Below are 12,651 nucleotides of genomic sequence, written 5' to 3'. Positions count from 1 at the left end.
ACAGACAGCAAAACAAAACAAAGCATGTATAGAAAGAAGAAACGTGCACAACCGGAGACTAGATTGAATTAAACTAATCAGATGAGCACAAAACACACATTAAGAGAAATCTCCGGCAGCACCAAATTCCCCGAAGCAACCATAAAACATTTCATTTTTATTTTCTACTTTGGTGTGGTGGTTGATGAAGGGACGAGGTGAACTAAATGCAATCACACCTCATTTTAAAAAATCGGGAAGGGCTAGATTTGTTTCTCTCTCGTTATTCGTGAAATATCGAGTTTTAGGAGAGTAGCTCTAGAAAACAGAAATTACGGTAAACTGAACTGGAGAAACCTTTTAAAATTCCTGGAGATGTGATAATGCGGGCTCCTCCTGTTACTAAATCTGAACATACAGCAAAAAAAATCTGTTCTTTTTTTCTTAATCAATATCAAAGTTTTGTTTTCCCTGCAAACTCAGATAAGCACATTTAGAGGATGACTGGGGGAACAACAAAAGTCCGGGTCTTAAACAATGAACATTTCTCACGAAAGGTGAGTTTGGCATTTGTTCCCGCACACGCTGTGCTGGGTTTTAGATGTAATAACCGGCTAATCCTCCCGTTTCAAGAGGGCCAAGTGTCAAATGATGGAAGACTCCCGTTTCCAAAACACGATCTTCATTTTACGAGTTCTCTGCGCCCCACGCACTGCACACACGTCCATGCTCTGTGCATGGATGCAATCATGAATGCAAGGCAGGCAACCCCCATGTGCACAAACATTCTCGGTGGCTCTTTAAAGGTCAGATTTCAGTTCCTGAAAAACAGCCGAAACGTTTCTTTTTCCCAGAGACCAGTTCTGGCCTAGCAGCGTCCCAACCTGACTAAACCTCCAGCCTTCCCTGCCACCCTCCTTCCTCCTCCATAGAGGAGGAGGAGGAGAAGGAGGTAGAGAAAGAAGAGGAGGAGGAAGAAGAAAGAAAGAAAGAAGGAAAGAAGGAAAGAAAGAAAGGAAAGAAAGAAAGAAAGAAAGAAAGAAAGAAAGAAAGAAAGAAAGAAAGAAAGAAAGAAAGAAAGAAAGAAAGAAAGAAAGAGAAAGAAAGAAAGAGAGAAAGAAAGAAAGAAAGAAAGAAAGAAAGAAAGAAAAAAAGAAGGAAAGAAAGAAAGAAAGAAAGAAAGAAAGAAAGGAAAGAAAGGAAGAAAGAAGACGACGACTGGAGATTTAGTCAGGCTGGGACACTGCTGGGCCAGGACTGGTCTCTGGGAAGAGGAAACCTTTCGTTTTTTTTTTATCAGGAGCCGAAGTCTGGCTGGGGAACAATCCTTTAAAGCTGGGAACAATCGAAATTCTCTCTCGCCCATCCCGCCCCCCCAGCCCCTGTAAGGACGAGAGCAATTATTTCTCAAAGAGAAATGACGCAGATTTGCGGACATGAAAAGAAACTTTCCCCCCTCGCTTGGCTGCAGGGTGGGGGTCGCTGGGGGAGGGGAGCGGTGCTCGGCGCGCTATAAGATAGGCGCCCCTCCACCGTCCTCAGCTCCAGCACCGAGGTCAGTTCCCCCTCCGGCTCCCTCCGCCGATGCTTCTCCATGGAGAGGAGAAGGAGCCCGGAGGTCCCCGCGCCCAGCCCCCGGCCCGGCCGCAGCGCATCGCCACCTTGACCCTGCGTTTCTCCCTCGGGAACGGCTGCCTGTCCCGGGCGGTTCGCGTTTTCGAGGTACGGCGGTGGGGCTCCCCATTTTCTTCCCAAACGCTTGGCCTTCTCCTGCAGCCCTCCCAGGAGAGTCCTCTGGAGAGGCACCGGCTCCTCTCTTGCCCCTTGGCTGCTTTCTCCTCATCCCACCATCCAAGAAGGGGAGGCTCTCCAGGCCTCTGTCTCCTGGAGCCATGGGCCAATCCAGCCGGTCCCCTCCTTTCTCTTATGTTCTTTCACTGCCCCTGCCGAAGTCCCTGCTCCTGTCCCTGCTCCTGCCTGGATCCCTGATCCTCTCCCAGCCTCTGTCCATCCCCTTGTCCCTGCTCCTGCCTGGGCCCCTGCTCTTGTCCCTGCCCCATCCCTGCTCCTGTCCCCATCCCTGTCCCTGCTCCTGCCTGGGCCCCTGTTCTTGTCCCTGCCCCTGTCCCCATCCCTGTCCCTGTTCCTGCCTGGACCCCTGATCCTCACCCTGCCCCTGTCCATTCCCTTGTCCATCCCCTTGTCCCTGCTCCTGCCTGGGTCCGTTCCTGTTTCTGTCCCTGCTTGGGCCCCTTCTCCTGTTCCCACCCTGACCCTCCTCTTGCTGGACCCCTGTTCCTCTCCCAGCCCCTTAGGGTTCCCCTATCTCTCTGCTCTCCTTCACACATAAGTTGGCTAAAACCGAGGTTCTTTGGCCTGTCCCACTGTGCTGCAAAGCTGCCTACCAGTCACCTTGACCTCTTATTCTTTCTCCTCCTTTGGGATTTGCCTTTCCCCTGCCAGGCTGCCTGCAAGCATCACCAGCACCTACTGTAGAAACCGGTTTTGCCCACCTTTGGAAGGGCACCTGACTTCACACCTACTCTTTTCTGCCCTGGCTGGCTGACTTGAGGAGCTCTGGGCAGAAATATTTCCTGGGGATTTTAATTCTGAATATTTGGGAAAAGGCAGCAGGAGAAGAGATTGAAAAAAAAAGAATGCACAGAGTTCTACCCAGAAACACTAGACTCTGCTCTCCCCTTGCCAGTCCTTGATAGTAGATTAGGAAGAGAGAGGATCTTATGGTATGTGAACTTACTCCACTGATACATTAATGAATGATAATTAACAGGTTACCACAACAAAATATTGATGATTCTCAACAACCCCTCCATCCATGTTAGGAATTTTTGACCTGTCAACATGCATCCTGTTGATCTCCCTGAGGAGCAGTAGAAAGACTAGGGAGAAAGGCAACCCAGAGGAGCTGTGGGGAAGAGTTTAGCTGAGCTGGGTCTCTCTCCATTGCTTGGTATGGGTAAGTGCCCCCCCCGCCCCCCGCCAACTCTCCCGGATCAGCCCTCCTAGGGTCTGTAGGAGAACAGGCAACAGAAATGGACTCTAGGTAGCTGGGCCTCTCCCACCAACTTTCTTGGGTCAGCCCTCCTGGGCGCTGTAGGAAAACAGCCAGTAGAAATGGATCTCTCCTGCAAATTCTCTCTGGTCAACTTTCCTGGGGTCTGTATCTCCCATTAATGCTGTGTTCTCTCCCCCTTTAGAATCACCTGTGCCCCACTGCTGCCAGTTAGATAAGGTCATCAGCTGGTAGGGGCCAGAAAGAGTTCATCTGCCTCCCCCTGAACTTTATTTATTTCCAGATTGGGGCTTGGACACTGTGAAGAATTGAGTTCATTTTAAAGAAAAAGAAAAAGCCCTAACCCTTAGCATGTAATGCATAATTTTCTCTGTTGCTGATCTATTTTATTTTTAGTCATTTGGAGCTAAAATCCACCACCTAGAAGGCAGAGCCACCACAAAATCCAAGGGTACTTTGAGGGACCTGGAATTTTTTGTGAGCTGTGAAATCCATAACTCCAACACCACCCTGCTTATTAATACCCTAAAAGCAATGGCCGAAGATGTGCAAACAAACCAGGAAGAAAGAGGTATGTCTAATGAACTGTGGACAAGATAATATTTTTATGTATAGGACAATGTCAAGATCCTAAGCAACTACTGTATGCTGTATTGAAAAGGGGGAACTGCAGGCCAGGAGACCAGATATATATGGTGAAGTGCAGTCTCAAATAATGCAAAATCGTAGTGGACTTCTGGAAAACCACTGCTGTGGACAGATTAGCCTGGTATGTGGCAGTCAGGAATGGAGTTGCTCTCTTTGAGCAAATGTTTTGTAAAGATCAGGATTTCAAAAGTTAGACTCAAAAACAGTGACAGGTCCTGTCAAAAATCTATCCATAAGTGCAACAATGTGGGGGTGGTAGTGTATATGTATATTGGTTATGCTATACACATACATATGGATAAGTCCTTGCCATCAGCAGCATCTTTTTCCATAATAAAGGGCAATTTTTCTCTGTGCTCTCTCTCTCTCTCTCTCTTTATAACATACAGAAAGAGTCAGATATTTCACTTGTTTTTTGTCCGTTGCAATTTCTCTGCTTTCAATGCATTCAATTTTAGAGAAATAAAAGCAATTAGGGGTTTGGTGTTAGACTCCGAAGCTAATATTAACCACCCTTTGTTCAGAGAAACACAAGGAAGATGCAGGACTAGAACTCCAGCCAGAATTCACATGATAATGCTGTGGAGGCCTCAGTAATCATGGCCAAGCCAAATTCTCAAACAGAATAATGGCTAAAGTCAAGATTTACTCAGTTTTGAAAGTCAGAAATCACAAATAGAAGAAAATGGACTAAGATTTATAGAATAATATTTAGAGACACTAGAACTTAAAGGTACAAACACAAAACTTGATTGTTTGATTAATAGAAGCCACTCAGCAGTAAATGCTTTGCCAGATGGGTATGCACAAGCTTTTCTGGGAAAGATAGATGGAAAAGGGTACATACCCTGAAATGAGCTCACCCCAGGCTTCCTTTTTAATCAATCAATGGTATTAAATGAATGCTTATTGTGTGCAGAGCACTGTACTAAGCACTTGGGAGAATACGATTCACCAGAGTTGGCAGTCACATTCCCTGTCCACAAGGAGCTTATAGTCTAGGGACTCCAAGTATAGCTTTAGTGGAGAGAAATACATTGTGATGTGGAATTCTTCTGCTGCTGTGGTCCCAACCTGGAGCAGTTCAGAAGCAGCACAGTTCAGCCCACCAGAGAAAACTTACCTCCAGCTTTTTCTTGAAGCTCACTATGAGGTGCGGGTAGAGCTCTTTCACTATTGTCAGAGAAATCAGACTCCTCCAAGAATTTCCCAGTAACTCCTGGGAAGTAATAGTAGTAGGAGCAGTAATCAATAGAGAAGCAGCATGGCCTAGAGGATAGAGCACAGGTCTGGGGGTCAGAAGGACCTGGGCACTAATTCTGGTTCTGCCACTTGCCTGCTGTGTGACCTTGGGCAAGTCACTTCACTTCTCTGTGTCTCAATTGCCTCATCTATAAAATGGGGATTAAGATTATGAACCCTATGTGAGATAGGGACTGAGTCCAGCCCGATTATTTTGTATTTAACCCAGTGTTTAGAACACAGTTACTACAGACTTAACAAATTCCACAGTTATTATTATTACTATTAATAATCATCATATTTATTAACTGCTTATCATAAGCAGAGGACTTTACTAAATGCTGGGGGAAAATCCACAGACAAGAATTAGACATGGTCCCCGCCCCTTGTGGGAGGCTTACAATCTAAAACTAAAAAAGGGGAGAGGGGGCTGGTGACATATATAAGGAGAGAGTATAGGCATAAGGGAAATATATGCAACATCAGCCCCATTACACTATGGGTTTCTAGTTTTACTTTTGCTTCCTCCCCTGAAATTTGAAAGAGTTTCAAAGCACTTCACTTTGACTGTGAACTTACTGTCTAACAGTTGAGTATAAAAATCTCATGCCTCCATCTGCAGAAAGAGTGTGCTTCTGAGCTGGGAGAAAATGGATAAATGAAGAGGCAGTAGCTCAGTATCCTCTCTTACCTGTGTCTGTCGTAGAGTCAGAGTGGAAGTCTGGAATCTGTTGGTAAAGTCTTAATGGGGCCAGTGCGATGGCAGCTGAAGGTGCAGAAAGTTTTTAGAAAGCAGTTTCAGCTGGACAGTCTTAACTCTTTTCCTTTTATCCAAAGAGGAAGAGTGTAGTCTCAAAAGAACAGAAAACTGGGAAATTCAGGTGTGGGTTGTTCTTTATATTTTTTGCCTATCCACCTCTCTAAGCTAGATCAGACCTCTGCATCTTTTTATTAATCAATCAATAGCATTTATTGATTTCCCTGTCCCACACTGAACCTCAGGTGATGACTAACTGGCTATTTTTAATGTTTCAATGTAGAAAATCCCTAGTATGGTATTTGGGGGTACTTGGATTGTGAGCCCCATATGGGACAAAGACTGTGTCCAACCTGATTAACTTGTATCTACCCTAGCACTTCAGAACAGTGCTTGTCACAGAGTAAGAGCTTAACAGGTACCATAATTAGTATTGATTATTATTTTGATTCATTTTTGTTCCCCAATAGTTCCATGGTTTCCCAAGAAAATACAAGATCTTGACAACTGCCATCACTTGATTTCCAAGTATGAACCTGATTTGGATCATGATCATCCTGTAAGTGACAGGCTCCTATTAATCTGTATTATTGAAAATAAATGCAATGCACACCTCTGCCTAGGGAAAAGTATTTCTCATCTATAACTTGGTAATGTGGCATTTGCTATGCCTGCTCCATGCTTGGTCCAATTCTATTAATCAATAGAATTTATTGAGCACTTATTGTGGGCAGATCATTGTACTAAGTGCTTGGGAAAGTACAATACAATAGAGGTGATAGACATGATTCCTGCCCACAAGGATCTCACAGTCTATAGCGGGAAACAGCTATTAAAAAATTACAGATAGGGGAAATAGTAAAAAAAATAAGGATATGTACCTAAGTGCTGTGGGGCTGGGATGAATAACAAAGTGCATAGGGAAGGGCAGACAGGGGAAGTGAGGGATTAGACACGCATTAGCTACTGGACCCATCTCTTATGACCCAGCATGAGCAAACATTAGTTTAAGATCAAATTAAAGAAAAATACCAATGATCTGATTGGTTAAAATTTACTAAGCATGTGAAAGAAGTCAGAAAAGTATTTCCTCCAGGGAGAAAGCAGCAGCATGGCGTAGTGGATAGAACACGGGCCTGGGAGTCAGAGGGTCATGGGTTCTAATTCTGCCTCTGCCACTGGTCTGCTGTGTGACCTTGGGCAAGTCACTTTACTTCTCTGGGCCTCACTTACTTCATCTGTAAAATGGGGATTGAGACAGTGAGGCCCATGTGGTACAGGGACCGTGTCCAACCCAATTTGCTTGTATCCATTCCAGCGCTTAGAACAGTGCCGGGATCATAGTAAGCACTTAACAAATACCATAATTACTATTAATTTTTAGAGAAGACGATATGTTAGGAAATAAAATCCCCAGGGTCATTTTAAGCCTTCCCTGCTCATTATCTAAAATGGGCATTTTCAGAACCACCAATAGTGAACAATGGGTCTTTGCCAATAGCAGCTTGGCCTAAAGACATTAATATTTTGGGTGGAAATTAAACATTGTTTCAATGAAACATTAATTCTATTCATATAAACCCAACCTTTTTGCTCAAAATGTTTCTAATACCTTTTAATCAATCGGTCCTACTGAGTGCAAAATGCAGTAATATATGTTTGACCCCTGCCTTGCTGGTCACTGAGGCCCACACATTTGGCCAGCTCTATTGTGGTTCTAGTTATAGACTTGGTACAAATAGAAGTCGGTTATTTTTGTCTAGCAGGCCAGGAAAATTCCCATGATGCCATGCCACAGAGCATGTGTGACTTTTGACAAGTCACATAACTTTTCTGTGCTGCAGTTATCTCATCTGTAAAATGGGGTTAAAACACCTGTTCTCTCTCTTAGACTTGGAGTCCCTTAGGGGACAAGAACTGTGTCTGATCTGCTTATATGCTACCTACCTCAGCACCTCAATAATCAGTCATATTTATTATTAATAATAATAATAATAATGGCATTTGTTAAGCACTTACTATGTGCAAAGCACTGTTCTAAGTACTGGGGAGGATACAAGGTGATTAGGTTGTCCCACGTCGGGCTCACAGTCTTAATCCCCATTTTACAGATGAGGTAACTGAGGCACAGAGAAGTTAAGTGACTTGCCCAAAGTCACACAGCTGACAATTGGCAGAGTGAGGATTTGAACCCATGATCTCTGACTCCCAAGCCCGTGCTCTTTCCTCTGAGCCACGCTGCTGAGCACTCACTGTGTGCAGAGCACTGTATTAAGTGCTTGGGAGAGTATAATGTAACAAACAATATGACAGAGTGGTAGACACATTCCCTGCCCACAACAAGCTTTCAGTCTGGTGCTTGGTACAAAGTAAATGCTAAATAAATACCACTAATATCATCATTATTAGAAAAGTATAGATAGCTGCTAGATCATTTGTCATGAGCACAGTAAGTGCTCAATCAATCAATCAATAATATTTATTGCACATTTACTGCAGAGCACTGTACTAAGCAGTTAGGAGAGTACAACAGAATTAGTGGATGCATTCCCTGTCCATAACAAGATTACAGTCTAAAGAATAAATACAATGGTCACTGTACCTCAGGCTTTTTTGTCCTGGGGTTTCAGCCCAGCTCGATTTCTGGGGTGGGGGCTTCAGAGGTGACTTTGTGTCAACTCACTTTGATAGACTATGGAGAAATGTCTTCTCTGGCACTTGCCAGAAATCAATCAGCTCTATCTTTGGTGGACGGAGTGTCCCCTCCGTTACTCCGTCAGGCAGAAGACCGGGTTAGGGCTGCACATATCAATCAATCAATCATTTATTGAGCACTTATTGTGAGCAGAGCCCTCTACTAACTGCTTGGGAGGGTACAATATAACAGAGTTGGTAGACATTTTATGGGGAAAGTAGTGGGTAGGGAAGAAAATAGTTCTAATTGCGATCCACCCAAGAAGCAGCATGGCCTAGTCACAAAAGCAGGGGCCTAGGAGTCAGAGAACCTGGGTTCTAAACCTGGCTTTGCAAATTGCTTGCTGGGTTACCTTGAGCAAGTCACTTAATTTCTCTATACCTCAGTTTCCTCAACTATAGAATGAGGTTTAAATACCTGTTCTATCTCCTACTTAGACTGTGAGCCCCATGCGGGACAGGGACCATGTTTGACCTAATTAACTTGTACCTACCCCAGTGCTTAGAACTGCGTTTGATACACAGTAAATCATTAAAAAAAAATTGGCAGGTGCTCTCAGTGATCTTCACTTTGCAAAGTGAGATGAGATTTCCCTATGGCTTTTGAAGAGCTAGCCAGCTGTTCATTATTTACAGAGTGCATTTCTGTGTTCATTGTTTTTTCCCATTAAATTGTAAGCTTCCAGAAAGCAGGGAACATGCCTTGTTCTTCCCTTGCAACTTAACACAACTCTTAATAAGGTACTTTACCCAGAGATGCAGTAGCCTGCTGTAGGGGTGGGAGGGCTACTGCTCAAGGGCCTGACCTGGACGCAGGATCCGAGCCAGATGTCCAAGTCCCACTCTGCACCTGGATTTATGACCTTTGGGCATTTCATTTTCACCTCAAGCACTTAAGTCTATAGCTATAGCTTACATATTATGCTTACATTATATTAATGTCCATCTCTCCCTCTAGACTGTAAGTTCATTGTAAGCAGGGAATATGTCTTCCAGTTCTGTTGTCCCAAGTGCTTAGTATAGTACTCTGCACATAGTGAGTGCTCAATAAATACCACTGATGATGACGATAATGGTGACTTCTGGGAGCAAATGTTGGACACTTTGATCACAGCCTACAAGTGTATTTAGGGTCCCTTTCCCCATAAGCATGGCCCCACATCCAGAGAAGCAGCATGGCCTAACAAAAAGGGCATAGGCGTACGAGTCAGAGCTCCTGGGTTTTAATCCTGGTTCCACCACTTACCTGCTCTGTGACCTTATCACTTAACTTCTCTGTGCCTCAGTTCTTTCATCTGCAAAGTAGGGATTCAATCATGGCGCTACCTCCTACTTAGAATGTCAGCCCCAGGTGGGGTTTGATTATTTTGTATCTATCCCAGCACTTAGTACAGTGCTTGGCACAAAGCTTAGCAAAATACCATGATTATTATTAGTATCCCATTCAACCCCCTACCTGACTCCAGTGAGGCAGGAATGATGGGTAGGGTCCTTCTAGGACACTAAAATCTCACCAGAATGTCTCTGGGAGAATAAATTATTGTAAAGGCCTGAAAAGTCAGGTTCACACTCCAAGCATTTGCACACTCAGCCAAGCGTGCAATTGAATTCAAGCTCACTCCCTGCACTACAGAGTTAAATAAAATGACCTTCTGATGAAATTTCTTTTCCTGGGTTGGTCTGATTTTTCAGTCAAAGACTCGATGAAGCAAAACAATTTTCAGAAGAGATTGAGGAGCGAAGAGGTTGTTCACTTATAGACCAAAAGAGGGAGACAGCATCAATCTAATATTCTGACAAAGGTAGTTCAAGTGACATTACTTAAAGTCCTTAAACCTGTTAAAACAAGTGCTAATTCTCTGCAATATACAATTAGCAGACTAGATCATTTCAATCAACAAGCACTTATTGAGTGTCCATAGAGTACATAACATTAATATTAATTTAGTGACATTCCTGTGTGCCAAAGAAATCCAATAATTGTTAATGAAAGATTCTGGTTTCCTCTTTGGACAATCTAATGCATCAGCTGTATGTTATACCAGTCAGAATTCACAGTTTTTTTATGATGTGAAAGTTAACTAAATGACAGCATTGCATTTCTAGAAAACAAACACAATAGCAGAAAAGCAGTCAAGATACATATTTGGCTAACCAATACTGTGTTAACGTGAAATCAATTCTTCTGTCCCTACACCTTGAAATTTGGGCTTTCTTTTATTTTAATGTGTTCATGTTTAAGACAAAAATAAGATTAGGATACCACTTCCAAATTTCACTAAATTAATTTGTTCTCTCTCTGGCCTTTGGCCTGCCCACTGGGCCTCAGTTTCTTTCTCTACAAAATGAGGAAATAATACCTGCTTCTCCCTACCTCATAGGGGTTTTGTGAGGATAAAATGAGATAACTGATGTAAAAACCCTTAGGAAAAGTAAAAGCACTATCCAAAATAACAAGGTATTTTAGGCAGCCAAAGACCTCCTTATTGATTTCTCTTTCCAAGTCTCTCTCCACCTCTCCCCACTTCAGTCTTATTTATAGCTGCTTAGACCATTGCCTTCAAATACCATTCAGAACACATCACTCCCCTTTCTCAAAAACCTGTAATGCCAACAGTTTTCTCTCTTAAAACACTAAAGCTCTTAACCATTGGCTTTCTTTCTTTGTCTTATCTATCCACTCTCTTCTGCCACTGGGCTCAGACTGGTATGCTTCATTCCTTTCAAGCTAACCTTTTAACTGTAGTTTGTTCACAACTCCCCCATCCCTGGCCCATTTAACCTGCCTTTTCCCTTACCCAGAACTCCCTCTTCATGCAAATTCACCAAGCTGTTTCCCTATCCACTTTCAAAACTCTCTGAAAACTGCCCTGTAAGAGTCATTCTCTATCAAATTCCTACTTTCCTGATCATGTCATCCTCTCAGCTCCTTTAGCACTTGGGTATATCTGTCATTTCTCCACCAGTTTCTTTATTCAGTGCCTTACATTTGCTTTTATCGTTTGTATCTATGGTCGTACTCTTTTACATACTGTAGGTTTGCGATTTGTGTCCTCTTACCTTCATCATTAGTCTGTAGAACAGCATATGTTCTTGAGTGGCCAGTACCTACTAGGCCCTTAAAAAATGCTGATGATGGTGATGATGGATGAAATCATTCAACTGAGGAAGAAACACAGCTGTAGAACACTTTCAGCAAACACATTCATTGCTGAAATGGTGCTATCATTTAAAAAAGTATTTTTTCTGAGTGACTTTCTCCTTCTGTAGGGTTACCGTGACCTAGAATACAGGAAGCGCAGATCTGACATTATGTCTCTGGCTTTTAACTACAGAGAGTAAGTATAATATTACCTAAGGCATATGCATGTGCTGCATTACATATTCACTGAGTAGTCTCATTGTCTCTAGAGGTCCTATTCTGAAAGTGGTGGGCCATGACTTTCAGTTAAGGGGTCCAGGAAGGTCAGGGGCTATGCTGGATGCAATGCTAAGAAATTGGGGCATTGGATGCAAGCCAGCAAGAACAGCTGTGCTGAGGGTATCAGAGCCTGGGAAATGAAGCATTGGTTACACCTGGGATGCCCTCCCAAGCATAGGCAGCTAAGGCAAAGGGGTGGAGGGAGAGAGAGAGGAGAGAGAGAAAGAAAGAAAGTGTGTTTGTGATTAAGACATGCACATAGAGGTAGAGGATAAAAATTACCACAAGTACCCACATTCCTTTTTACCTTTTCTCCTCCTCCTCCCATCACTCATACTGCTAAGTAGGGAGGCTTAGCCTTGTTCAGTTTTTCAGCAGCCCTAGCCTGCAGATAGAGACAGGTATTCCTCTAAACTTCCTGGAAAATCAGCAGGTTTTCCAACTGGAGGGTTCCAAAATGTAGGTCTTGGCTGATGAGAGGGTGACATGCTCTGAAAAATGACTGCTGACTCCCAGTGCCAACCATCTAAGAAGGACAACAAATCCCCAGCAGCTATGGGGTTAAGATCTACCTGCTCACCACCAAGTTTATCTGTTTACAGAGTTGGGCACCCACTAGACCCTTTGTATATTGTGCTTATTCATAAATACGTGAATGTAAGCTCACTGTGGGCAGGGAATGTGTGTTTACTGTTCTATTATACTCTCCCAAGAATTTAGATAGTGTTCTGTACACAGTAAGTATGCAATAAATGTGATTGACTGACTGACACGAATGTGATCACTTTATGTATGTTTGTGCATGTGTGTGTGCATATATTTGGGTGTGGTTGAAAAGACCTATGAGTGTCAGATACCCTATTCCACTCTGGGTAG

General features: G+C 43.4%; 1 protein-coding gene across 1 annotated transcript in view; it reads left to right on the top strand.

Annotated features, from left to right (window-relative positions):
- Positions 1–479: 479 nt before the first annotated feature.
- Positions 480–12,651, top strand: part of LOC119936609 (tyrosine 3-monooxygenase-like) — a 47,688-nt gene continuing 35,516 nt past the window's right edge. The window contains exons 1-5 of the mRNA XM_038756071.1: positions 480–536; positions 1,522–1,701; positions 3,410–3,584; positions 6,131–6,219; positions 11,625–11,692. Of these exons, the coding sequence (XP_038611999.1) occupies positions 480–536; positions 1,522–1,701; positions 3,410–3,584; positions 6,131–6,219; positions 11,625–11,692 (569 nt within the window). The remainder of the gene's footprint in view (positions 537–1,521; positions 1,702–3,409; positions 3,585–6,130; positions 6,220–11,624; positions 11,693–12,651) is intronic.

Source organism: Tachyglossus aculeatus, chromosome 14, assembly GCF_015852505.1.
Source record: "Tachyglossus aculeatus isolate mTacAcu1 chromosome 14, mTacAcu1.pri, whole genome shotgun sequence".
Lineage (NCBI taxonomy): Eukaryota > Metazoa > Chordata > Mammalia > Monotremata > Tachyglossidae > Tachyglossus > Tachyglossus aculeatus.
The sequence above is the reverse complement of the archived record's forward strand: the minus strand, read 5'-3'. Positions and strand labels throughout refer to the sequence as shown.